The sequence below is a fragment of the Limulus polyphemus genome, unplaced genomic scaffold, assembly GCF_000517525.1.
Source record: "Limulus polyphemus unplaced genomic scaffold, Limulus_polyphemus-2.1.2 Scaffold1420, whole genome shotgun sequence".
In the NCBI taxonomy this organism is placed as follows: domain Eukaryota; kingdom Metazoa; phylum Arthropoda; class Merostomata; order Xiphosura; family Limulidae; genus Limulus; species Limulus polyphemus.
In genome coordinates, this window is record NW_013667030.1 from 171038 (window position 1) to 198594 (window position 27557).

General features: G+C 31.3%; 1 protein-coding gene across 2 annotated transcripts in view; it reads right to left on the reverse strand.

Moving 5' to 3' along the window:
- LOC106463479 (attractin-like) overlaps positions 1–26362 on the reverse strand; it is a 110620-nt gene extending 84258 nt beyond the window's left edge. For both annotated transcript variants that reach the window (XR_002611504.1, XM_013923518.2), the window contains exons 1-7: positions 26059–26362; positions 17888–18088; positions 12794–12919; positions 6600–6775; positions 5818–5980; positions 5378–5471; positions 2309–2561 (exon numbers count right to left, since the gene is read on the reverse strand). Coding sequence is in view for 1 of the 2 variants with exons in the window: in XM_013923518.2 (XP_013778972.1) it covers positions 2309–2561; positions 5378–5471; positions 5818–5980; positions 6600–6775; positions 12794–12919; positions 17888–18088; positions 26059–26327 (1282 nt within the window). In the remaining variant the exon portion in view is untranslated. The remainder of the gene's footprint in view (positions 1–2308; positions 2562–5377; positions 5472–5817; positions 5981–6599; positions 6776–12793; positions 12920–17887; positions 18089–26058) is intronic.
- Between the last annotated feature and the right edge of the window lie 1195 nt (positions 26363–27557).

A 27557-nucleotide genomic window follows, 5' to 3' on the forward strand; every position in this document is an offset into this window, starting at 1 on the left:
GTGTGTGTGTGTGTGTGTGTGTGTGTGTGTGTGTGTGTGTGTGTGTATATACCTTTTCAGGCTGTGATACTACAGGTGCATTTCTTAGGAAAAGTAAATTAAAACAATATAATATAATCAAGAACAATAGTGAGAAGTTTCTTCCAGTGTTTGAAGAGTTGGATAACTCTGCTGAAGTGTCAGCAACCATGCAAAGTGAACTCAAGCAGTTTGTGTGTTGTTTGTATGGAAAACCATTATATTTTAACATCAACAAACTAATATATGACATGGCAAAGACTAAATTCAAGACAGGTAGTGGATGTTTACTATCAAACTATGATGGCATTGACCTAAGTCTGCCCCCCCATCTAGATCAATGCTTCGAATACATGTATTGAGGACTAATTATCAAATGTTTAGATGGAAAAGTGTCTACATTTCATATCCTGATATCCCTGGCCCAGAAACACATGGATGTAAATTGGATTCTGCAGGAAAACAGGGCTATGACTGGTGTGATGGTGAGAATATTCCTCAAGAGCTCATTGATATTCTGTTGAGCCAGCAAATTGTGCATGAAACAGCAGGTGATGATGACAGTGGTGATGAGGATAAAGGTGTAGTTTCCACAAGTCTTGCATATATTTTTCACTCTGATGATGAATAACTACATTGTGCCAAACAGAACTCTTAGTATTTTAACTTTTGTAGATAAATAGTAGTTGTAGCAATAGTAGTAGTACTAGCAGTAGTAGGTGTTCAAGTACTTTTGCAAACCAATGCCCAAGAAGCTGATGCACTTGAACAGACACTTTTAATTGTTTCTGTAACAAAAGATGACTACATAATACAAAGTTCATAGAAATAATGGTTGATGTTTTTACAGTTTCACTTACCATCTATTTAATGTTTCTATCTACAAACTTCCAGTCACTGACATCACCATATTCAACAGGACTGGTTCAATTTTTGACTTTACAAATGTAACATGGTAATAAACAACACAGATGACTTAGGTAAAAATATATATGTACTTTTAAACTGATACCTTTGCAGTTAAAACCTACATGCACCTCTAAGAGATTCATTTTGTGGTTGTTCCTTTATTTCAGTTCCCTTATTTTTAAAGTACTAAAATATGTTGATTTATTTTACTTTACAAACATGTGATATTTTTTCATAATTTGTTTCAATAACAAATACAGCTATGTAACCAACTAATTAATGTTTCAGAAACTGGCCATTTTTTCAGTTGTATTTATTTACTATGCTGTCGTGAACATGCATTATCTATAAGCAAACAAGAACAATGCATCTTTGATTCATATTTTTACAGTTATCTAACAAACTGTGTTGTACAAAGTTTTTAAAAGCTGTAAAGACAAACATGCTCATATGATGCAGAATTGATGCATACAATAAAAATGCACATTGATTTTCACCATTAGTTTCACTTTTCTCTCAATACTGAATGAAAGGGTTCTCGGATTGTTCTATAACCAAAAGCTACAGTTTAAAATTGGCAAAAAAGTTGATTTCTATCCCTCATATAATAAGATATAAAGAAAAATAATCTTGAAAAATCCCCAGAGGAGGGCAGCAGCACCTTACCTGGCCCAAGGACTATTCCTTGTTGGTATCAACACACACACCGAGATTAATTGAGAAATTAATTATTTTATTCTTGCATATATTTCTAATTTTATTTGTTTTTAAATTAAATTGCACTAGTACAAACATGAAAACTATGAAATTTGGCAGAAGTGGGTAGATTCAAATTGTCTATTTTAAGCTTTGATACACACTTCCCTAACTAGTTTTTGTAAAACACCTTATTAAAAATGTATATAGTTAAGTCTGCTGTAAGAGCGTACACCCTTTTTTTATTTAACTTTTACTGAGCTATTCCTACAAGAAAGAAGTATATCCAAGTTGCACTTGAATTGGATGAGTTAAGAAAAGCTGCAAATGTTGCTACAAATCATAGATTATGCTGCAAACACAAACAATACGTTGTAAATCATAGTTAATTATATATAAGCAACAGTTTTTTAAAGAATTTCTTGAGATTGTAAACAGCATGCCAATTCTAATTTTTTATATTATTTACAACTTAAATGGTACTTTAGGAAACCTCAAAATGTTTTTACAAAACAATTCAGTCAAAAGGCTTTGTTGAATATAAGCCAAGTCAGTCATAATGCATACCACTATATAAGCCAAGTCAGTCATAATGCATACCACTGTCAAAGAGAAATTAATAAGCAAAATTAACATTTTGAAATACATTAAAATGTTTTAGAATAAAAAAGGTGTAATGACTTACAAAAACTGAACTCTTGTACAATATTAAGGTGGCCAAATACAGGATTATACCCAAATATGACAATCATCCTGTCTCCCACCATATTAGCTGTGTGACCTACAACTGCTACAGGACTGCAGAGGTCTGTGAGACAATCTTTTTCTGCATTATAGTCTAGCACTTCTTTCCATGACCAGTTCAAAAAATCAAATGACCAAAAGTCTTTCACGACAACACTGTTCTTCTCCTTTCCTCCAAACACATACATGTGGTCCTACAAAATAGATTTAAGCCATTCAGTAACAAAAAACAAAATATTTTTCTTGAAAGTTTAATATTTTAATCTCTCTCCCTTCTACAAAACACAAATTATTGAAATATTAGTCATTTAGAATTATTTATTATCAAAAATAAACATTTCTGGATTTCAATTTCACTACTCTGCATAGCTTTGAAGCAAATTTTGTACAAAATACAAAACCTTAACTGTTTTCATAATGGCCTCTTTTTTCAACATATTGATTTTGTTGATGTTATGTTTCAAATCTTGTCTTATAAAAGAAACAAAATTGTTTGTTTGTCTACAAAATACTCCATAATCTTTGGACCAATCTCATCTAAACGTGATATGATGATACATTTAACCAAGGCCATGTCCTAGGGTGGTTATTACCTGGCCCCCACCCAGCATGGGCCACGCCTACAGCAAAAATATGTTTGTTTAGCTAATGACTGCAGTCTTGGACCAATTTTTATTCGTAAAATTTTATATTTTGGGTTTTTTCTTGACTTTGTTTTTGAGTTTATTCATTGGAAATGTCAAACATTCATATTTTTTTCAGGAAAAATGGCAACCAGAACATAAAGTCAGACCCTTAAAGTGGCAAGGCAACATCTAAAAACCTCTTGCTTTTCACATGGTCAGTTCTATGTTAGATGTAATCATGTTCAAAAGTAGGATCACCAAGAAATTTCTCTATTTTGGCCCAGGAAGGAGGAGAAACTTCTAATGTGGTTTATCAAGAAACATTCAAAGTATCAACAAACACTGAGGCTGTAGAGAGGGATTAGTAAAAGTAATAAAGTATTGTAACACCATTTCTGTAATGTGGAATAAAGTAGGTATGAAATAAAGCAGTTGTAAAGTAAATTATGTGCAAAATAAATTATGAATATAAATATATATATTCCTGATTTAATTTATTAGTTCAAGTCCTACATTCAATCCTTATGTCCTCAGATGTAGAACAGGTGATCAGCTTGCATGTTTATAACAGCAGTCACTTTGATATTCTAATTAGAGTAATAATTTTACAAGAAAACAGTTAAATGTTTACCCAATTTAAAATGTTATGTTAGAATGTTGCAGGAATTACTTAAGCTTCTTTCTCAATTTCATTTAAATTCAATCTGATCCTTTTCATCAATCTTTCAATAAACTTGTTTTGAACATATTCAATTTGTACTGAATAAACAAGGTATGCATTCATGTTATATAATTAACTATTACTAATGGTTTTTTATTTCAATAACCTTGTTCTGAACATATTCATGTTGTGCTACATGCACACAGTATGTAGTCATATTATCTATTACAATTGTTTTAGTATTTTGATAAGCATTTTTTAAACACATTCAAGTTCTACTGAAAAAATAAGATACAAAGTCATGTTACATGACCAACTATTACTGTTTATCCTATTTATTTTCTGTTTTTATATGTGGTGACTGGTTTTAGTTCCTCAATTCAAGCAATCAAAACAAAGAAAACACAAGGATAATGTAAAATGTTAATTCTTTCCACCACCAATACTACCCAAACATGAAATGCTGAAAACAATGTTAATTTAACACAAATATGTTACCAACTTTTAAGTATATAAAGGAACTACACAAACTAAATCATCATGATTAATAATATGATTTACCTTGAGAAGTGAAAAAATATTATTTTTAGCTCTACCGTATAGTTTGTATTACAGTCAAACAAAAATTTGTTTATATTTTGTTAATTCAATAAAAGATCCATTATAAGTATTTTCTTATCCTTAAGAACCATTATAGGTATTTTCTTATCCTTAAGATCCATTATAGGTATTTTCTTATCCTTAAAATACCTATAATGGATCTTAAGGATAAGAAAATACCTATAATGGATCTTCTTAAGATCCATTATAGGTATTTTCTTATCCTTAAGATCCATTATAGGTATTTTCTTAAGATCCATTATAGGTATTTTCTTATCTTTAAGATCCATTATAGGTATTTTCTTATCCTTAAGATCCATTATAGGTATTTTCTTATCCTTAAGATCCATTATAGGTATTTTCTTATCTTTAAGATCCATTATAGGTATTTTCTTAAGATCCATTATAGGTATTTTCTCAAGTACTGACTACTGCTACATTGCTTTATAGATCCTTTTAATCTACACTCAGAGCAGTATCATAACATCATCTGAAACTTTCTTGTGAACTTTTACTATTAACATATTATTGTTCAAAAATTTAATTCATACATGTTCTTGGCACTAATAGGTTATTTCACTTTACTGATTTACTCTTTCTAATCTTGAATTGTTTCTCTATTTCAAGCCATTGTACTTCTCATTTCTGATAAGATGGTTTATTCCTCATTTGTTGGAAAATATGAGTACAGTTAAGTTGCTACAGTTACTGTATATGGTCCTTTCTGAATCACAGGGGAGATGCATTAATGGTAAAATGTTATAGTAGAAACCAGTTAATCTTTTGATTTTCTAATAATGCAACAACAGATCAAATTATGTAATCCTCTAAACAAAAGGCTGATCCTGAAAGTATTTAAGGCCTGCTCATGATTTTAAAAATTATTCCTTGGAATTAAACAAAAGGCTGATCCTGAAAGTATTTAAGGCCTGCTCATGATTTTAAAAAATTATTCCTTGGAATATGGTACAAGTGGATTCTTCAAATTTATTAAATAAACTCTTCCAAAACCAAAGTCAACATCAAGTGTCTATATAGCTGTTAAAATTAAAGTTGACAATTCTATTTGATCTTCAGAATATGTTTTAAATAAAATAAAAAAACAATAGAAAATAAAACATACTTTATAGATTACCACAGAGTGGCCATGTAAGCAGCGAGAAATTTCAGTCCCAACATAGTCAATGTTTTCCCATGATTTACTGGAGAAGTTGAATCTGAAACAAAAATTAAAAATTTTGCTTGAAGAAAGCTCTAGGCATTGAGCTACAGTGTTTAAAGGTTCAAATGAAACATCAATTTTCTCCAGAGTTGTATCAACATGATATTTTAACAAACTTTGCATAAAGACCTGAAGATTGATGCCCAAGTTGAGTTTTTCATAAAATTAAAACCTTCTTTGTTATTTATAATAAACTTGATCTGATAACTCATCAGAAAAAAAATTAAAAAAAGAGAACATTTAGTTGATTTTAATACTATTTAAAACATTGGTGCCCACTACACTTTGGAAAAATTACATACTAATATAAGAAATTAAATATTTATGGAAAAATAACTCACTTGGCAACATTCAGGAAGACTTCTCGATTAAAACTTTCACCCCCAAACACCCACAATACATCTTCATATATTAATGACTGATGTAGGGCCCTTGGAACTACTGTTCCTTCTCCAGTTACTACCTCCCATCCCCCTTCAGATGTTGACATACTGCAATCAGGACCTAAATAAATAAATAAAACTTTCAGAAAATACATTTGTTGGGCAAGAACAATAAAAATAGTACCTAAACAAAGCAATGGTTTGAAAATTGTATCATTATTAAAATTAAAAATACACACAACTTGAAGGCAGGTAAAGTTGAATTAAAATTAATTAAATAAAGATACAAACAGTTAAACTTGGAACCCTAGCTGACCAATGTTACATCACAGAGTTTTTCATCTTATAAACAGTTATTATGACATAATTATTTCATTCTTTTATTTATTATGTGACAAACAACTGAAAACTGATACATATTTGTGTTCTGTTTTTGTTGGCCAACAAATGAAGAAATTGAAAATGTTTGTCATTTAAAGTTGCTATTAATAATTCTAGTAAATTTTGTTTTCAGAATTTTCTTAAGCACTATAACCACTTTAAAACCTTTTCTCAAATGTAAATAGATTTAGATTTAAGAAAAATTGTTGTATATAATACTACTATTTTTTACTAGCGAATAGATTATTTTTTATTTCTACACATTTTGAAACACAAACTCAAAGCACTTAAGATCCTGTTTTGTCTCTGTTAATAATATCAAGATTACTAAAAAATTAAATAAAAAATGGAATAATTACCTCTAAATTCAGAGTCACATATACAGTGGTGGTTCTCACGGTCACAAGTGCCATGGTTACAGTTTCCTGGACATACTGGGTAACTGCAATCTTTTCCAGCCCAACCTGCCCAGCAGGTACACTGATTATCTACGCATACTCCATGCTCCGAGCAATTCAGCGGACACCCATTTATTCTTGGAAAAAAGAAATTCTTACAAAGAAAATAAACTTTTATTACAGATGATATTTATTAACAACCAGTTATTTTGTACTGTGGAGCTTAAAAAGTGTTGACTTCAGATTTATCACACTTTTTTTCTATCTTAATGATATTGGTTGTGTGAGGCACTATGAGTTACTGTTACATCTCTCTTGTCATCTTGTCTATATGGTTATACTTCCAACTCATGTAAGATTTCCACTGAATTTTATTTTAGTTTTTACTTGTGTTGGTTTGTAAAGTATTTGTATTTATACATTATTTAGGAATGATACTCTGTACAAGTTTAACAGAAACTTTTACCCAAAACATATTATACAGTGTGTACCTTTCAAGGTGAGTTTATTAGGCAGTGTATTTAACATATGGACTGTGTTTTAGACTTTTCTTGATCTGGTTTGGTGTTCAGATTTTTAACTATATGTAGAGTTATTAATGATGTGAATAGCATAGCATCAAGGCAAGTCAATAATAACAACAACAGCAGAAGAAATTTTAAAAGAGTCCACAGACTGAGTTGTGGTAAGACAGGGGTTACATTCCCACTAAACTGCCAATTTTGGTTAGTAGTAAAAAAATATTTTTTTAATTGTACATGCAACATAAAAATAACTTAAATGTGGAAAATTCTAATGAACCATATTTAAATGATACAGATATTTTTGATTAGTAAGCCCATAGAAATATCAGCAAAACAATAAGCAATAAACTTAACTGTTTATCTTAGCAAAAGCAATTTTCCCCTTGGTAAGCTTTAATATTTGAGACAATTCTGTTACCATCAAATTATTGTTTTGATAAACATATATAAATAGAGTGATAGTTAATCTTTATTTTTATTTTCATAAAATAATAAATTCATGTTATCTTTATTATATTATTGCACGGCTATATTTTCCACAAATTCTTAGCCAAGAGAATTGTACTATGTCTCAATTTTCAAATCAATTTCTAGATATATCTGATAGACTTTTTCTGTAACTTGAAGCTATAAGAGAACAATACAATAATGGTTCCTTAAACCTAAATCATAGCTTGACTTTTGTATCATAAGACCTAATTTAAAAAAAAATCTGTTATATCACTTTGAATTTGCAACTGCGATGAAACATTTTATGACATGATAATTAACTACTTTGCTATTTTATTTATTTACTAAATGTATATCATTTGATTAATCTAAAGTAAAAACTATTTTAAAAACTTTCAATATAGCAAACACACTAAAAATGTTTCTAGTACTATATGTAACCTTATAGTTCAATTTTCTGCTGTAACTTTAACAGCAGTAACAGCATAATGTAAAATAAAATGGTTAACACTTGGAACACAGCGAAAAAAGTCTATTTTAATGATAAATCAATTCAGTAATTTTACAATCAACTGGGCTCTTAAGTCTTAAAAGTTATTTAATTAATCTTACAAGTAACATCTGGTACTAAGGACAAGGTTACACAGATTATACATAGCTAGCAGTTATCACTGATTAAGGGTTGATTTTATAATTTATATTGAAACTGTCAAAGAACTGTAGATTCTAAGCTGTTTTTAAGGACTTAACTGTCAGTTTTTAATATAATTTGTCCAAATCTGCTAAAAGGTAAACATACATTTATTTTGCCAAGTTATGAAAGTTATCTCTATGTTGACAATTTTTAAGTTGCTTTTACATACTACCTAATTTCTCATCCTATCTAAATTTTCTGAATTCAACTTATATTTTCAAGCATATTTCTAGCAGAGAAGAGCAACAAGTACAATCTGTCTGTGAGAAATTAATAGGAAATTAACCGAAATCATAGGGATTGTTTTATTGTATATATAACCGGTTTCTTCCATTTTTCAATGCAAGCTCAAGCACTAAACTGATATATCTGTAAAAGTGTCCATAAAAATATGCACAAAATGCTTATAATGTAAAATATAATTTTTAAAACAAATTTTATACTGAACAAAATGGTAGTGTGTTTTGCAACCAAAAAAACAGCCTGCAGGACACATTGTTATTAATAGGAGTGACAGTTTAGTGATTTTCCACCTTCTGTACCTCGGACTTTGGAAATCCAAACTATCAGATATTATCGGTGGATGTGCTCTACTGGACTCTTACTTCACATACCAAATTTCTAGGCAATCCATTAACAAATACTTGAGATATGACATCTCTAATTTTGATTGAGCTTCTTCCTTCTATTTTTTCTTCGCACCAAAAGTATGGAAACTTTATTTGATAGAAAAACATATTTAACTTTTATGGATTGTTTTCTAATTTGGTACACTGATACACCTTTACAACTTATAAATAGGAGTCTCATTTCTTGTTTTGCCCACATGACACATTACTGTGTATCTTGATTCATTAGTTAGCTAGGCCTCGTATTTGTTTTACCCACCATCATGCCCAAAGTTAACTAGTGAATGAATATTTGATGCAAAATTCTTATCAATGCTATAATTGTAGCTACCAGTTGACCATCAATTTTGATTTCATTCCTTTAAGTTGCATACTGAATCCTTTTTTTCACCGTGCCATTTTTTCCCACCTAAGGTGTTTTTGATTAGGTTATATTAACTGGTATTACTAAAAAATAAAATTCAGAAATCAATTACACAAAACTATCTTAGTGGTTTATTGTCAAATGGCAAGGAAGAAAAACTTATACACAAACATAATAATTCTAGCCTGATTTACAGAACAGTGCTTTCTAAGAGAAGTAAACCAAGTTTTAGTCTTTAATCTCAACCTGTTTTACAGGTTTATAAACTTGAACAGAAATGGAGGTCAACATCTCATCAATGAACTGTATTTTTAACTAGCTGTATATATCACCTACACATTTTACACAATCAAATTACTTCCCCATGTGCAACACAGTACAAGCTGTTCATGAGCCTCAAACAGATAGCCATTAAAATATATTGGTAAAATAAAAATGTTTTTATTAAAGTTACCTAATCAAAACTCAGAAACCATTCCACTACTGAAGAAAAAATTACTTTGAATTAAGAAATGTTATGTAATAATTTACTTTAATAGCAAGTAAATCTTAAATTGTTTTTACATTCAGGATGGGCATAACTGCAAAAACCAATCTTCCAGATCTTAAACGTGACTATACTGATTTTACATGTGTGGTTATAAGACATGAACAACAGACCCACAGATCCATGGTAAGTGTGTAGTTTTAGGACAAGAACAACAGACCCATAGATCCATGGTAAGTGTGTGGTTATAGGACATGAACAACGAACCCATAGAACCATGGCAAGTGTGAGTGGTTATAGGACATGAACAATGGACCCATAGAACCATGGTAAGTGTGTGTAGTTACAGGACACAAACAACGGACCCACAGATCCATGGTAAGTATGTGTGTAGTTACAGGACATGAACAACAGACCCACAGATCCATGGTAAGTGTGTAGTTATAGGACATGAACAGCAGACCCACAGATCCATGGTAAGTGTGTAGTTATAGGACATGAACAACAGACCCACAGATCCATGGTAAGTGTGTAGTTATAGAACATGAACAACAGACCCACAGATCCATGGTGTGTGTGTAGTTACAGGACATGAACAACAGACACACAGATCCATGGTAAGTGTGTAGTTATAGGACATGAACAACAGACCCACAGATCCATGGTAAGTGTGAGTGGTTATAGGACATGAACAACAGACCCACAGATCCATGGTAAGTGTGTGGTTATAGGACATGAAGAACAGACCCATAGATCCATGGTAAGTGTGTGTGGTTATAGGACATGAAGAACAGACTTACAAATCCATGGTAAGTGTGTGTGGTTATAGGACATGAACAACGGACCCATAGAACAATGGTAAGTGTGTGGTTATAGGACATGAACAACGAACCCATAGAACCATGGTGTGTGGTTATAGGACATGAACAACGGACCCATAGAACCATGGTAAGTGTGTGGTTATAGGACATGAACAACGAACCCATAGAACCATGGTGTGTGGTTATAGGACATGAACAACGGACCCATAGAACCATGGTAAGTGTGTGGTTATAGGACATGAACAACGAACCCATAGAACCATGGTGTGTGGTTATAGGACATGAACAACGGACCCATAGAATCATGATAAGTGTGTGTGGTTATAGGACATGAACAACGGACCTATAGAACCATGGTAAGTGTGTGGTTACAGGACACGAACAACGAACCCATAGAACCATGGTAAGTGTGATTGGTTATAGGACATGAACAACACACCCACAGATCCATGGGAAGTGTGTAGTTACAGGACACGAACAACAGACCCACAGAACCATGGTAAGTGTAAGTGGTTATAGGACATGAACAACAGACCCACAGATCCATGGTAAGTGTGTGGTTATAGGACAAAAACAACAGACCCATAGATCCATGGTAAGTGTGTGTGGTTATAGGACATGAACAACGGACCCACAGATCCATGGTAAGTGTGTAGTTACAGGACACGAACAACAGATCCATGGTAAGTGTGTGTGTAGTTACAGGACATGAACAACGGACCCACAGATCCATGGTAAGTGTGAGTGGTTATAGGACATGAACAACAGACCCACAGATCCATGGTAAGTGTGTGGTTATAGGACATGAAGAACAGACTTACAAATCCATGGTAAGTGTGTGTGGTTATAGGACATGAACAACGGACCCATAGAACCATGGTAAGTGTGTGTGGTTACAGGACACGAACAACAGACCCATAGAACCATGGTAAGTGTGTGGTTATAGAACATGAACAACGGACCCATAGAACCATGGTATGTGTGTGTGGTTATAGGACATGAACAACGGACCCATAGAACCATGGTAAGTGTGTGTAGTTATAGGACATGAACAACTAGCCCATAGAACCATGGTAAGTGTGTGTGGTTACAGGACATGAACAACAGACCCACAGATCCATGGTAAGTGTGCGTAGTTATAGGATATGAACAACAGACTTAAAGATCCATGGTAAATTTTATCAATTTGTATATTTCAACTTTAAGATGCTTGTACCTCACAACAGGGAGTATTTATATAAAAATAAGAATAATCACCACCATCAATGCAATTAACTTATGTCCAGACTTTAAGAAAAATTACAGGATGAAATTAATTACATAAGTACTACAGTAGATTTTTGTCAAATAATAACTGAAGTGTGTTAAAAAATGGTTATTTTGATCATATTTAATAGTAAGATAACTCAAATACACAATTCTTTTTTTAAATAAAGATCAGCTAGATGATTATTGGGTGAAGTATTCAGTTTCTTTAATTTTTTTCTTTGTGAAAAGTGAAGAAACAAGTTATCTAAATCAATTTATTAATCTACTAGATATAGTTTATGTTTCTTTATGATTGCTTTCTATTTATGTTTTATATTATGTCACATGCTTAACTTATATAAAAAACAAAAGAACAATGTGAACTCTTTTTTATTTCTTATCTATGATGGGTGTTCAGAAACAACTGGCCTTTTCTTTCCCATGCAAGAGATACAAGTCAACTGTGCCAGAAAAATTACCTGATTGAATTGATAAATATTTATCCACTACTCTTGATGATTATTCTCCTGTAACATAGTAATGCCAGGTCATATAATGCAACTAACCTATCATCCTAGTGACATCTCTGTCTCTGGATAAGAACAAATAAACAATGCTAAAGCAGCTCTACATAACTGCACTTCTAATATCATACCTGCTTCTTACTGATCTGGTATGAAGAAGCTCAAACAATAAGAGAAGGATGTATTGTGCTTAATGGATACAATGATGAGACATGATATCTTGTTGCTCACATCTTCAACACCATTAGTGTGCCTTTGTTGGTCATAATCTGATACAGTTTACCTGCAGGAACTGTGTTTTGTTCCTTCCAGAACACCTTGTAGTAATATAAGAATTAATAAAGTTTATTTATAGTTTGTTTCACCGTGTAGTTGTCTGAGTATTATAACTAGCTTTTTAACAGTTTGACTTACCTGTAAAAGAGAGTAAAACCACTCATGTTATACGAACTGTCACTAAAAAAGAACAGAAAGGCTGAACCCGAATGTGTCATAACTTCTTGCTGGTGTAATGGATTTTCTCCTATTCTGTAATGACCACTGAAGAGAAAATAAAAAGACTTTGAATAAAACAGCAATGACTTACCCAAGATATTATTACCTAATGTACAAAGATTACACAAAATGTTTAGGGAGCCAGTAAACAGAGCACAGAAGCAAACAACTATTTTTTTTTGTTTTGTAAGCTACAAAATAACCAACTTTTTCTTTAAATTTAATTTCATTAACTCCTTCAAGTTTACCCCCTGAAAAGGAGGTTTAAGGTGGTGTGTTTTATAAAAGTTACTACCTTCCCTATTTAGGTTATTTGTTTAGATAAATAAATTGAAAGCGACACCAGCATGTATACACCCTGCATCACAATTTTTTGTGACTTCAAACTTAGTTTGGCCATTGAATATAAGATAATTTTATTTATATGTCATATTATAAGTATAACTGAGACAAGTCAAAAAAAGAACTCTGAAAATAGAAATTTTGTCAAAAGTCTAAAAATTCTTGTGACTTCTGTAAGCATTCACTCAAACCCTATTGTGAAGAGGAGTTAAATTTGGTTGTAATATTAGTTTGAATAGTTAAAATAATTTTATTACTATTATTCAATTTAACACTTATGATCATTCTGCACTGTTAGCTTAGTATATGGATTTAATCCTAATTTAAATCCTAAGCTGTCTGTTTAGAACTGAAAACATTGTTTACAGCATTGGTTACCCAACTGTTGAATCAATGTATTCAAATCATTATAGGTTTTTCTTTTTCTTACGATTTAATTTATTGTATACTTATAGTCGGTTTATGACACAGCATTACATTACAGCTTATATTTGATCAGAAGCTACTGAAAATGTATTGAATATATTTTGCAATACTCTATTTTTTTGTATAAAACATTCTTAAGTAATTTTAGCCACTGGCAACTCAATCTTTTGACATTCACAGCAACATTACACTGAAATAATTGCTGGCCAAGCTCCATACTTATTGTTAGCAGCTTAAGTATTTAGTTATACAAGCATTTTTGGCAATATGTTGCCAAAATATCTTAAGACTTGGTGAAAAGAAAAGCCAATAATACATTGTGTGAATGACAAAAACAATTTTGGTAGCTTATAAAGATGCTTTAGAATCATTTTGATAAGAAAGGAACAATGTTTTTCCCACAGCATAGTATTATTGCAATATCAACTAGTTCTATATTGACATGTAGAACAAATATAATGTTATCTTGACATCAACTGTGAGTTTGAGTATACATGCAAAGTTTATTGCCCCATCTTTTCTTTAGGTTTCTGGCTTACTATACTCATAACAACAGTATTTTAGTAATATTTAAACTAAATTTACACATGGCTTATATTGTTATATATCATAAACAACCAGCAGTATACAGTTTATGCATTTTTGAGTGGATAATTAAATGAATTAAAAGGATATACGTCAAGGCTCAATTTTAACAGTTGTCCAAGATGACTAAAAACTTCCTCGGATGACCAACTTAAATCCATGTTGTCTGACGGATGACTAGCACTCTGGAACAGACCCTAACTCAAAACAGCATCATAGTCTACTGTACACTTATCCATGCCCACACCATACACGTAATGTTGACTCCAATCCTCGACCAAAATCTTTGGTAAATTCCCTAACTACAAACTCAAAAATTTAAACCCCCCACAGAAATATCTTTTTGTCCATTGTTTTTGTTTAAAAGATTGTACTTTGTACAAGAGAAATGTTGGTACAATTCACCAAAAAAAGGCTGAAAATGTTAGGAAAAGTTCACGTATGTGATTGGCTAATAATGGTGTTTTAGTCACTAAACTTTTTATCAAGGACAAGCTGTGCCTCTGTGCTAAAACAATCAAATATACAAGATCTGTTGAAACAGTGATCTCCTTTCAATCATGCACATATAGGCCCGAGGCTAAAGTTCGACAGACACGACCAATTGAATCTAGGAAAAACATAAGGCCATGAGAAAAATGGGAAAATCCATACATTAAACAGAGGATAATAATGAGAACTGCAAACAAAATTTTATGAAAGTTTTGATCAGTACAAAACAGAAAAACAATAATAAAATAAGACTAGTTTTGCCTCTATCCAGATCAATACAAACTATGAGTATGAACAACAATACATATCAGCAGTGTGTGTGAGTTTGTGTGTACATGTGCAGCCCTCAGGCACTGTGTAGGTATTACAGTATAGTAATATGTGTGAAAGTTCCTATGCAAGTCTAGTCTTACTACAGGCTCTACTTTCCAGTATTTGTTGGGAAGACCAAGCTGGTTAGAATGAAAACATTGACCATGATTGGCCAAGATCACTGTTCTGTTTAAAAGTTTTTACAGGTCATTGACTGTTTGTTTCCTTAAGATACTATGTAACATTAGCATGGTTTGGGCTTATTTTTTCCCATGTAATGAAACTTCCCAGGAAATTAGTTGAATAAAGATTCAAAACTGCCAACTAAGCATTAATTGTACATTTTTGGAAATAAATAAGATGTTAAAACATCAAAATTTTTGTAATTGGGTCTTTTTAGGCTCTTTGTACATCAATATTGTTGTAATTGGATCTTTTTTTTTTTTGAGGATCCATGTTTTTTGTTTTTTTCCAGACAACCAATACAGCTTTTGGAACAACATAGAAATTTCTTTAAAATCGAGCCTTGTATGTACATATTAAATATAATTTAAGAACAACAAAGGGACTCTTGTCCATCTAGATCATCCCATTTACTAAACTTTAAAATAAAACTCCCAAAGCCAGCTCCTATCATTCAAAAAGTTATCAAGCCTTCTTTAAAGTTCCTTAAATTAACTGCAGAGTACTTTGTTCTTTAATTAGTTTCTTCTACCAACTTTATTATTTAAAAATTAATAAGTATAATCTTTAGAACACTGCTTACATGACTTGCTCTAATTATTTACTCTTCTAAATCTCTACGAATACTAATACTCTGGACTTCATCATTATTCAAGTAAGCATCTTTAAACAAGAGATTCAGAATGCCTTCAGTTACATGTCAAACTTGTATGCTTTTATTAGGTAGCTTATTACACTTTCAAAATTTGTAGTAGTGTCAGTTATTGTAATCTTCTTGCTTATACCTATCACTAGCTTAAAATATTATTCAGATGATTTATTCCGAGACCTAATATCAGCCTGACAAATATGAAATAACTTGATAGTTTTTGGTCAATTATTTTTAATTGAATTAATTAATTATTGCATAATGCCTTTTACCTCATAATTTATATAAGTACAAATATACTCCCATAATGTTTGTGCTGCCACCAAGGATTTCTTTATACAATAAAATGAAAAAACCTTCAAAATCTTTTACAGTTTTTATCAAATGGTTTTGAAGTCATTTTCAGATGAGACAGACGAGGGACAGTTTTATCCTTAATATGAACAGATTTATCTGACCAAAACTATCAGTTGTTTTAAACATTATGCTTGTCCTTGTCCCACTGTTTGTAAGAGTTAATGTTGGTTCAATGTTGTACACATATACATGTGGATTTTCTTGCACTGTCATCTAACAAGTATGATTTAGATGTTACATTTCAGCAGAAGCCAAAGGTTGTTTTTATTACTATCAAAGTTGACCATATTTCTGGTATTTCTAATACTTGATGTGAGACATACACCTGTAAATAAGAATCTCAATTCTGACCAATCACAAAATTACAAGGAAAATCAGGAGTTCAGTATAATGTCATCCATTGTTCAACTGGACATAAAGGCAGGGGAAAGGCAACTAGAGTGAAAAAAAAGTTATCTAATCATCCATAAAGTATGTCCCTTCATCACTATAAATTATGCAAAATTTGAGTTCTGGAAGGTTTTGTTTCACCCATAGATGTCATGGCTGAATAAGCATTTATAAGCATCATTTGTCAGTAAAATGTATACAAGCTCTTGTAAACCTTTCTGTACCTTAGAAAAAAATTTCAATAAGCATTTTGGAATCCTTTTATTTACACATTATGTTTTTTAAAACTCTCCATAATATTAATCAATTTTACTTGTCATAAGACACTATTTATTAGGCCTATTACATTTTTAAACACTACATTCTTAATCCAGTCCTTTAGGGATTTTCAAGAATTAGGAGAGTTTATAATATAGCAAAACAATCACACTATATTTGTCATATCCATTGCCAATGGCATGTTTTGCTCAATCCAGAACTCTTCAAGCCAGCCGAGATACAATACACACAGCAGTGGGCGAAACACTACTTATGTAAGCCATTTCATACAACAACAATTGTTATGATGTGTATGCCTTTTGGAATGATTACAATTTTACTTGTCATATGACATTACCTATTCCATTATATAAACACTACATTCTTAATCTGGTCCCTCAGGGCTTTTCAAGGATTTAGAAAAGTGTATAATAATAGTACTTCAACTACACTGTATCTGTATAAAATTGGTTGCCTAGTGACAAATAATTATAATATTTTCTAATTATTGAGCTATATTGAAACCACTCAAAATGAAAAAAACACAATCAAAAATTAATGAAACATACATGCAACTATTTTAGTAATTGAAAATTGACACCATTTATAAACTGACTAAAAGATAACCCCAACCCCACATTCATACACTACCCTAACTTTATAGTAAAATTAACTTTCACTAGTTCTGTCTTTTCTGTATGGAAAACTGTTTTGTTGAAGGAAAATATAACAATCTCATCCATACATTATACACTGAATGCTACAAATCTTAAGGCTAGGATATTACAGCAAGAAATGTACACTTAACTAAACTTATTTTGGCCTGTGATCAATATTATCCAAGTGGTAATTACACTGTAGTAGAAACTTTTTATACTCTTGAAACTAAGCATTTGCATTAACGATTGTCACAATTTTCACTATTTAAAAACTGTCATTATAAAAATAATCTTCAACATATTTATGTTACTTCCACAGGAAAAATATTATGTGCTCTACAATTGTGATACTTAACATACCTGAATGCAGCCACAAGTGGAGAGAAAATGGAGTCTCCATCAAAGATGTACAAATGGTCCCTGCTACACTGTGTTTCAAAATTAACTAACTCCAGGTGAATTGTTGCATTTCTCTCCCCACTATCTATTAACCAAGCACACTGAGTATCAAGGCTGTAATTACCAGCACCATCACTGATGATTCCAGAAGATGACATCAACCTACATATTCAACAGGAAATTGTACATGTATTTGAAACAACTACTGAGAGCAACAAATTATTTATACATAGTATTGCTAAATAATTAATAAAAATACACAGGTTACCACCTATTAAAAATGATATTATGAACTAAATGACATTCAGAGCAATTGCTTTTTTATCAGATTGAAATATTAAGTTATTAATGTAATATTAAAAGTAAAAAGAGGAAATATCCATGGCCAAAGAACTCGCGTAATATTAGACGTTACAACTATTGCAATAATGTTAAAGTGCATTAATGACAATAGGGTATTGTTCGTGAAGGAAAGAGTAATAACAGAATACATCTTATAAACAAAGTTTTAAAATAACTGATGAATTCCACGAGTATTAGACGTATTAGTAATATTAGACGTTACAACTATTGCAGTAATGTTAAAGTGCATTAATGACAATAGGGTATTGTTCGTGAAGGAAAGAGTAATAACAGAATACATCTTATAAACAAAGTTTTAAAATAACTGATGAATTCCACGAGTATTTGAGATTTGTGAAATTGCACCATATGAATACATAAACATTATTAATAAATTCAGACACAGGCAACCAAGTGAGCTATAAACAGCTAGTTAAAAAAGTTGTATCTGACAGACTACAAATTATTTTAAAATACACAGTATACAATGACAGATGCACTGATCATAAATGAGGCACTTGATTTGCAATAGAAGAGGTAAATTACCCTTTTCAATAAATCTTATTGCTATATTTCCACAAAAGAAGGAAGAGAATAAAAACTAGGACACAAGAGTCAATATATATTAACTTAGACTTAAGTATTGAAAATTTCTAGCAAAGTTAAGTCTGCCTGAATGATAGAGCAGTAAGCTGTTCTTGTAACATGAAATATGGCTGAGTTTAGACTAGAACATTATATATTATAAAACTATTGTTGTTTTTTACAACACTTGGCTCACCTAGGCTATCCTAATATGTCTTCATGAAAATTTCTTAAGTAGAAAGAACCTGTAACTGAAATATTTGTCCAAACAATCTAATGAATAAACATTTAGAATTATCTCATTAGTCTGTGAAACAGTTCCTAAAATTCAACCTACTTTGTGCCAAGTCTTCTAGGTCACAACCATTTTATTTCTACAAATGTTTACAAAGTGTGAGAGTAATATAGTTATAAGAATAAAATCCTATCCAAATAAAAATCATTCAATTACAATGAAATACTGAAACTGATTAGACACTGTAAACAAACTTTAACATTTATATTTTCTCGATGTTATATAGGTGATGTATAAAAAACAACAACATTTTTTTTATCAGATCATGATTACCTTGTAAGTTACTACAGCTCGAGTGGGTGAAATTGCATTTCACAATATTAAAACATTCCAAGCTATTACAAGTCACTTATCCATATTATTCAGAATTAGCAGATTTTACAAAATGTTTTACTTAAATCTAATAATGTAAAATATCTAAACTGGCAAAGCACATTGACTATCCCATTTCCTACTACCACATTACTCCAAACTTCATATATAAACCCCTTTTCGTTTATCCAATCTGACTCCTAAATACTTTAACTAATTAAGTGTTGCAGCTTGTACCTTACCTGAAGCCAAACTATTCTAAGTCTTCAAAACTTCTCATTGAATGCCTTTAGTGAATGTTACAAGAGGTCTGATGAAAACTATCCCACAAAAACCATAAACTATTGCTCAACCTACTCTAGTATGATATAAAAATTCTAATTCTTCTCTATCCAATCATAGTTTAACTTGCTTTATAACCATTTCTATATTTGTGTTTTATTAGTAAATTATCATAAAAAGATGGCAACCAATTCCTCTACAAAAACTATGAAGGAAATGTTTGAAATTCAAAAAATGGATAATATATTTTCAGGGGATAATAGTTTCTTAGCAAAAATAAAACTGTTCTTTGGGATGGTTGGAATATTTCTATAAAAAATTAACAAGTGCATTGCTTAAAGGTAAACCTCCTTCGAGCTATGCAGGAATGGGAATTTGAATATTTTTCTCAGTTTCTTTCACTAATTACACCAAATAAATGTTAAAAAATAACAAAATATAAATTCATAAATATTCTGCAGTTAAAATTGATGAAGCTTAAAATTGACTTAAAAATATGTGGCTCAAAAATGTAAGATGGGAAAAAAATTAATTGACAAAGTAATGGCACAAAAATATAAAGCCAAAGGAAGCCCTGTCATCATATATAATAACTTATGATTCAGTTACTTCTGTTTACATGAAAATATATCATACATGCAACATACTACAAAATCTGAACAAACTCAAAACAGGATTAATAGTGTTCCATGGATATCTCCCTACAAATTTTCAAAACACTACTAAAATTACTGAATTTTTGTTGATTACTATTAGGTTTGGGTTAATATAAATTACACACACACACACAAACAGTGTTTGGGATCAAGCTTACAATAATACATGAACAAAACTATAACTATCATGTGTTGGTGAACAGAAACTATAAAACTACATTCAGGCACTCAAGCATGTACATACTTTAGGTGCATATTCACTATACAAATACAACAACAAAATTAACAGCACAATGCCACTTTCACTTGTTAAAGGTAAAGAAGTATAAGATTATCATGGGTATAAAATTATTCATTATGTCGTACAAAAGAATATTATAGTATAAAGTGAACTTACAATTTATTATACTGAATCAACAAAATCCAAGTTCGACACATCTCTATACATTTATTTGTTGTTACACATCAGGCCATAAAAACTGTATATTTGTGATAACAATGCCTGGAAAAATTATAGTAGGAAGGTAGGATTTTTTCCAATTGCTTTTATTAAATATTATTACACTGCACTATGCTAACATTATCAAAACAGAAAATGTTTTGCAAGAATTCAATCAAATCAAGAATTAATTTTCTATCAGGTTCTTTTAGTCAATATGCTGTTGCTTTTTTTTTCTTCTTATAGCATATTTAGATTCCATAAGGCTTACATACTAGACTAAATCTTGTTTCTAATTAACAATTGCCCAACTACTTTCAATTAAAATACATTTAGGGATTAGTAATTGTAGTTGATTTATATGTATGTTTCCAAGTCCACTTGTTAGTAGCTTTTGATAGTTCTTCACAGAATTACCATTCATTAACATGCACAATATATCTTGTATATGGCAATTATACTAGAAACTCTTTGGCAACAACAGAAACCACTACAACACTTTAAACACTTACTAGATATCATACTGATTTTAAGAATTATATGGGAAACATTGCAAATGACACGAATGATGCAAATATTAACACTTTAAGAGCAGTGTTGATTATCAAATGGACGAATCTTGTGTCTGTGAAGCAATACACACTATAACTTTGAATTTATCAAGTGTTTCTTCACAATATTTGGCAAGATTCAAGGAGACATTAAGTCTGTTGTATACAGAAAATCATGTGTTTTAATCAAATATTTTAAATAAGGATTTGTCTCTATATTTCCAAAGCCTTTACTAAGTCAGTCTGAGTGAAGGGTGATTTTCATGCTAAGAATTAGAATACTTATTTTCATCTTACAGTTTTCATATTTCATTTGAATAACCTCTAGAATCTGCTAAATGAATATCAAATGTTTTTATCTGGCAAAATTTTATACTTTATATCTTATTTTCTCTACAGTAAAAAATTCTTATTCTTGAGTCTGTAAAGAAATCATCAATGTACAGTGGAAAAATATGAAATGAAATGAGCAATACCTTTCTTTCATCTAAACTGACTCAAGTATTATTCAATAAATTCATAATTACTTATCTTAATTAAAAGTTTAAACTCAACTGTTAACCCTATGTTCAAGTGTGAAGGTCAAAGTATGAATGCTATGACCTTTTACAGAGTGCCATTCAACATGATATTATGTATTTTATGTTACAGTTATCAACTATTCATTTTACCATACATGGTATAGGGAAGGAAATACCATATACAATATATAGATATTGAAAAAATTGTAAATATGCAAGTACGATATGCAAACTTTACAATGGACAAAAGTATTTTTATTCTTCACATGAACATCACCTTGCAATGTGACTTGTCAGAGTCAGAATGATGTCGTCAAACACAGACATATCTTGAGCACAAATTCTTTTGTAACGTATCTGATTTTTTGTGTACATAGACATGTACATATTACTACAATCTTGCCACATTTCATGTAGATATACATAGAAAATTCAGAATTATGGTCAACCTTCTTTCTCCAATATGGGGTCAGTCCATTGAACAAACTTCATGCAATTTCAGTTAACCTTTTCACATCTGTTTCATGCAGAATTTACAGAAAAATATAAATCAATAACAAATATAACTATGATGAAAGTTTGCAGAATGGATGGCAACTGCCTGTTGTAGAGAACAATGTTTTGGAAGTCTTCCACCTTTCGTCTTCAGGAAAAGGATACAAGTATTAAGCCAATCAATTGATAAATGGATCAGGAATAGTACACAACAGCTCTCGTGGCAGAGAGTGGGTCAGTACAGCCCGAAGACAAAAATATACCTGGCACAGTGGGATTTGTTATGCCTACAAAAAAGCTTATATCAAAAATGGGAAGATACAAGGGAAAGAAAATATGACTTCAGTAGATATTTTCATAGTCACTACAATTAGTAATACTCCATAGCCTCTACAATCTTCCAACAACTGGACATTTAAGTGTTAAGAAGACACCGAGTTGGATGCCAAAATTCTGTGAAGGATTGGTGTATATCGTGTGAACTGTTCTATGAGTAAAATGGTCCATGAAGGAAAGAACATGGGTAACTACAGTTGCTGCCAATATGCTTGGTCCTCTATCACAAAACAAAAGTGGAAATAAATACCTTGTGGTGGTGATGGACTATTTTATCAAAAGGCCAGAAAAATATGCTGATTCTAACTAAGATGCAGAAACTCTAATGAAAAAGATTGTCAATGAATTTGTTTCAATATCTGAAGTACTTGTGGAACTTCATTCTGATCAAAGATGGAACTTTGAATCACACTGTTTGAGGAAACGTGTCAAATCCTTTGAACCAAGAAGACCAGGATATAAGCCATTATGATGGAATAGTGAAAAGATACAACCATATACTTTTAAGTCACTTTGCCATTTAAGTGAATAAAAACCAGAGAACATGGGATCTAGATCTTCCACCCCTACTCTTGAATAGTTAAACCACAATTCACAGAGCTAAAGACAACACACCAGCATCATTAATGTTTGGAAGAGAACAGAAATTTTTGTTGGACATTCTGTACTCATTCCAAGAAGCATCACTCAGTACAATCTTAGAATATGCAGTGAGATCCAGGAGCAAGACATACTAAAAGACATACATAGCTGGTGATGAGATTACAAGTTGCTTTGATGTAAATGTTGAATGAACTGGATTAAATGTCATTATAGTAACATAGCAAGGTTGTACCATCTATGTCGTAAGAGAGGATTATCTCCAAAATTAAGTAGATACTAGGAATGGCCTTGTGTTATAATCAACAGAATCAATAGAGTAGTTTATAGAACCCAGAAGCACAGGCAGTTCAAGTATGTTGGTGAGAGAATACCAAACTGTTTGACTTCAAAGCAGACTTCGCCAAAGGTAAATCATCATCTTGAAGATTGATCTTCCAGTCAAGATCATTTCTAGAGTATCACTAGGGATTGAGGAATTAGTGGATTTCCTCACCTATCTTTAAGAAGAGAACTCCCCAAGAAACAAAACAGTAAAATATTAATCAAGGACATAAGGTTATTCCATCTTCGTACAGTACCACAAGTCACAGATACCCCCAAGAAACACAACCGTAAAATATTAATCAAGGACATAAGGTTATTCCATCTTCGTACAGTACCACAAGTCACAGATCCCCCAAGAAACACAACAGTAAAATATTAATCAAGGACATAAGGTTATTCCATCTTCGTACAGTACCACAAGTCGCAGAAAAGAAAAAAAAAAGATTTGATGGCTGGACAGCTTATGGATAATATACGAGTAAAGACAGATTATTTTTGTTTTGTACGGATAATATACGAGTAAAGACAAATTATTTTTGTTTTGTATGGATAATATATAAGTAAAGACAGATTATTTTTGTTTGTATGGATAATATACGAGTAAAGACAGATTATTTTTGTTTTGTATGGATAATATATGAGTAAAGACAGATTATTTTTGTTTTGTATGGATAATATACGAGTAAAGACAGATTATTTTTGTTTTGTATGGATAATATACAAGTAAAGACAGATTATTTTTGTTTTGTATGGATAATATACGAGTAAAGACAGATTATTTTTGTTTTGTATGGACAATATACGAGTAAAGACAGATTATTTTTGTTTTGTATGGACAATATATGAGTAAAGACAGATTATTTTTGTTTTGTTATTAATTGTTAAGTTACTTTCTTGTTAACTATGGGAGAATAATGTATCATTGTTTTATCTGTGTAATAGGACTATGCAAGGGACTTTGTAATCCAGGAAGGAAGCAGTATGTATTTTAGACTAAATTTTTTACATTACTACACATGATGAGAGCACAGCTTAATGACAAGAACTTTCTGGAAAGTGATATGAATGCCATGAAACACAAGTTAGACTAGATTGTTGAATGATAAGTAGGTATATTACAGTGGTGGATTAATTACTGAGCTAGCAGTTTTGTTAGTCGATACTTCTGTTACTGTTAGTCAGAGTGCTGTAAATTTTGAGTTTGTGTGTCAAAAAAGTACTGGTGATAAAAATAGGTACAAGAGAAAATTAATAAGTAACAGGTAGCATTGTTTGAGATGTTATGCAGAATAATCCAAAAGAACTGGTTAAACAACAACGGAGCAGTAATGCTCATATCAAAAGCAATAAATTACAGTGGAAGACCAGTAGTTGTTTATCATAAATACCACATGACCCGAGTGCCATGTTTCACAGTGCTTGAGCTAGTGTAATTTTTAGATGTTTTATGTTACATAACTTTTTATTGGACTAAGCTGAGAAGTATATAATTTATGCATTTTACTTACTTTTATTAAAATATATATATATATAAAAAGCAAGGATTTGTAGTACTTGCTGTGTACTCAAGCAGTTTGCACTTGAGTAGATGTTGTTCTGTAAGCCTCACAAATTTGGGTGTCAAAAAAAATCACGTAACTTTTAAATATGCATTTTAGAACACAAAAAATATATCCAGTCACTAGAATATAATGTCCCTAAACTATTATATTTTACCTAGCTTTCAACATAAATTATAAATAGAGTAACAAAAATGCCTCTAGCAAAACAAGTAACACAATAATCACAAAATTTAAACCATCATAACAACTGAATAATCTAAGTAGGAAAATTGAGAAAATAAAACATAGATTCACATAGAGATGAATCTGCTCTTTTTATTGGTTACCAGCATGTCCATTATACAAACTAGAAATATTGCAAAGTGGCTTTCTCCTTCAATCATCTTGCTTCTTTTTATGATCTTAATCTTCATTTCATAATGTAGTTTTTAAATATGAATATTTACACAAATTACAACTAAGTTTTAACCTTAATTTTCCTATCTTGTTACAAAGAGAAATAATTTATTCTATTTCTGACAAAGGAAACTGATTGACGACATGTAATTACTGGCAGTACTGTTTTCCAGATTTGAACCTCTCATCTAGTAGTAGTAGTAGTAATAGTGTCTATATACATACCTAAGGTTAATGTAAAAGTAAAACTTATAAGTCAAAGTCATTAGATCACCGTAAGTGTGACTTTTAGTTTTACACTAAATGACTAATATCAGTGTACCTAAGCTACCTTCTAAACTAGGCAAATAACAGAGGAAAGTTTAAATATTTAAATATTTTTCATAAATTATGGTTCTGAACTAATCAAAGATACGTTAAGAGTAAGACTTACATATTACGTCCACCACATAAATGACACGACTCCCCTTTCCAGCCCCTGTCACAAACACATTCTCCATTCCGACAAATTCCATGTAAACACTCATTTTTTTCACTTTCACATGAACCTCGGTATGCAGCAAATGTTCGTTCAACAAAAATTTGTGTCATTAACAAAATAATAAGTAACTTAAGTATTAGAGAAGTTAATACCCTTAATACTTTCTTTGAACGTTTTGCTACCGTTTTAAGATCATAACACATCGGTAACCCATTTTCCATGGCCGATATAGGGCCATGTCGTAGAAACTAGTAGAATAGCTAATTGGGTAACTACTTAAAGTACCACCTGGCGTTGAAAATAAAAATTTTGTAAGACTAACGATGTGGGTGAAGTGCAATGTTTTGTTCTTTTACTTTATTTTAATGCTTTTATTATATCTTCCTCATGTTTTTCTGGTTCTTTACAACATCTCAAAGTGGCTGTGAAACTCCATACCTTTGTATTTTTTTTTTCGTTTTTGTCTTAAATTTTCATAATCATTCTTACTGATTCTAAGAACTTAAGAGTGAAAACAAAGAAGAGTATGTAATAATATGTCAACGACACAACATGTTTATGGACCTATTGGCCCATCTAGACTGTTTCATCCTCTAAGCTAAACCAAAACTATTAAATAACAAAAACACACTCAAAGCCAGCCCTTATCTAATCTATATAAATGCCCGTGTGTATCACGTCACGTCATGCTAGATTTCTCGAAATAGGAGGAGTCATAAAAGCCAAAATGCATTTATCCAGATAGAATAGTTCGATTACTGTCTGGCCATTAAGATTTTAGTGATGGGGTGCAAGGGGGCCATAAGGGGGAGGGGCGTTAAACCTTATAAGTGTAATAAGTGTTGGTATAATAAGCCTAAAATAAAGATGTAGTGTGGGATCACCTAGCCTAGAGCCAAATGGATAAAATTTATCCTGAAAGTAAAAATATCGATTCAATTTTAAACTTAAATCATTTCTGAATTAAGCTATTTTTAATCAAAACAAACCTCTTTAAACAGAGACTCTAAATTAAGGAATCAACAAATATTTTTCCAGTTTTGTTTTCTATGCATTTCATTTTATACTTTCAGTACATAGACTAACAACAATATTAGTATACTAGCAGAGACCCGCAAAACATTTCCGGCCAAATTAGTATCTTTATCGTAACAGTACTTCTTTAAATATAACATATACTATTAAATATAAATATATACTGTTACGTATCTGCTTGTTTGTTTGTTTCCGGTAGAAATTCTTCCGATGATCTTCAGGTTTACAAGTCCTTTCTTGATTAAACCAGTTTATTCTTCCTCGATACAAACTTTTAGTACATAGTAGTTCTACAATCATTACGTTTCTCGTCACTTTGAACAACTTTTATAATACACGCTATAAATCACAGTGATCCACAATCTCGATAACTTCGCTCTCGACGCGTGCAAAACACACACTTTACGGCTCACTAG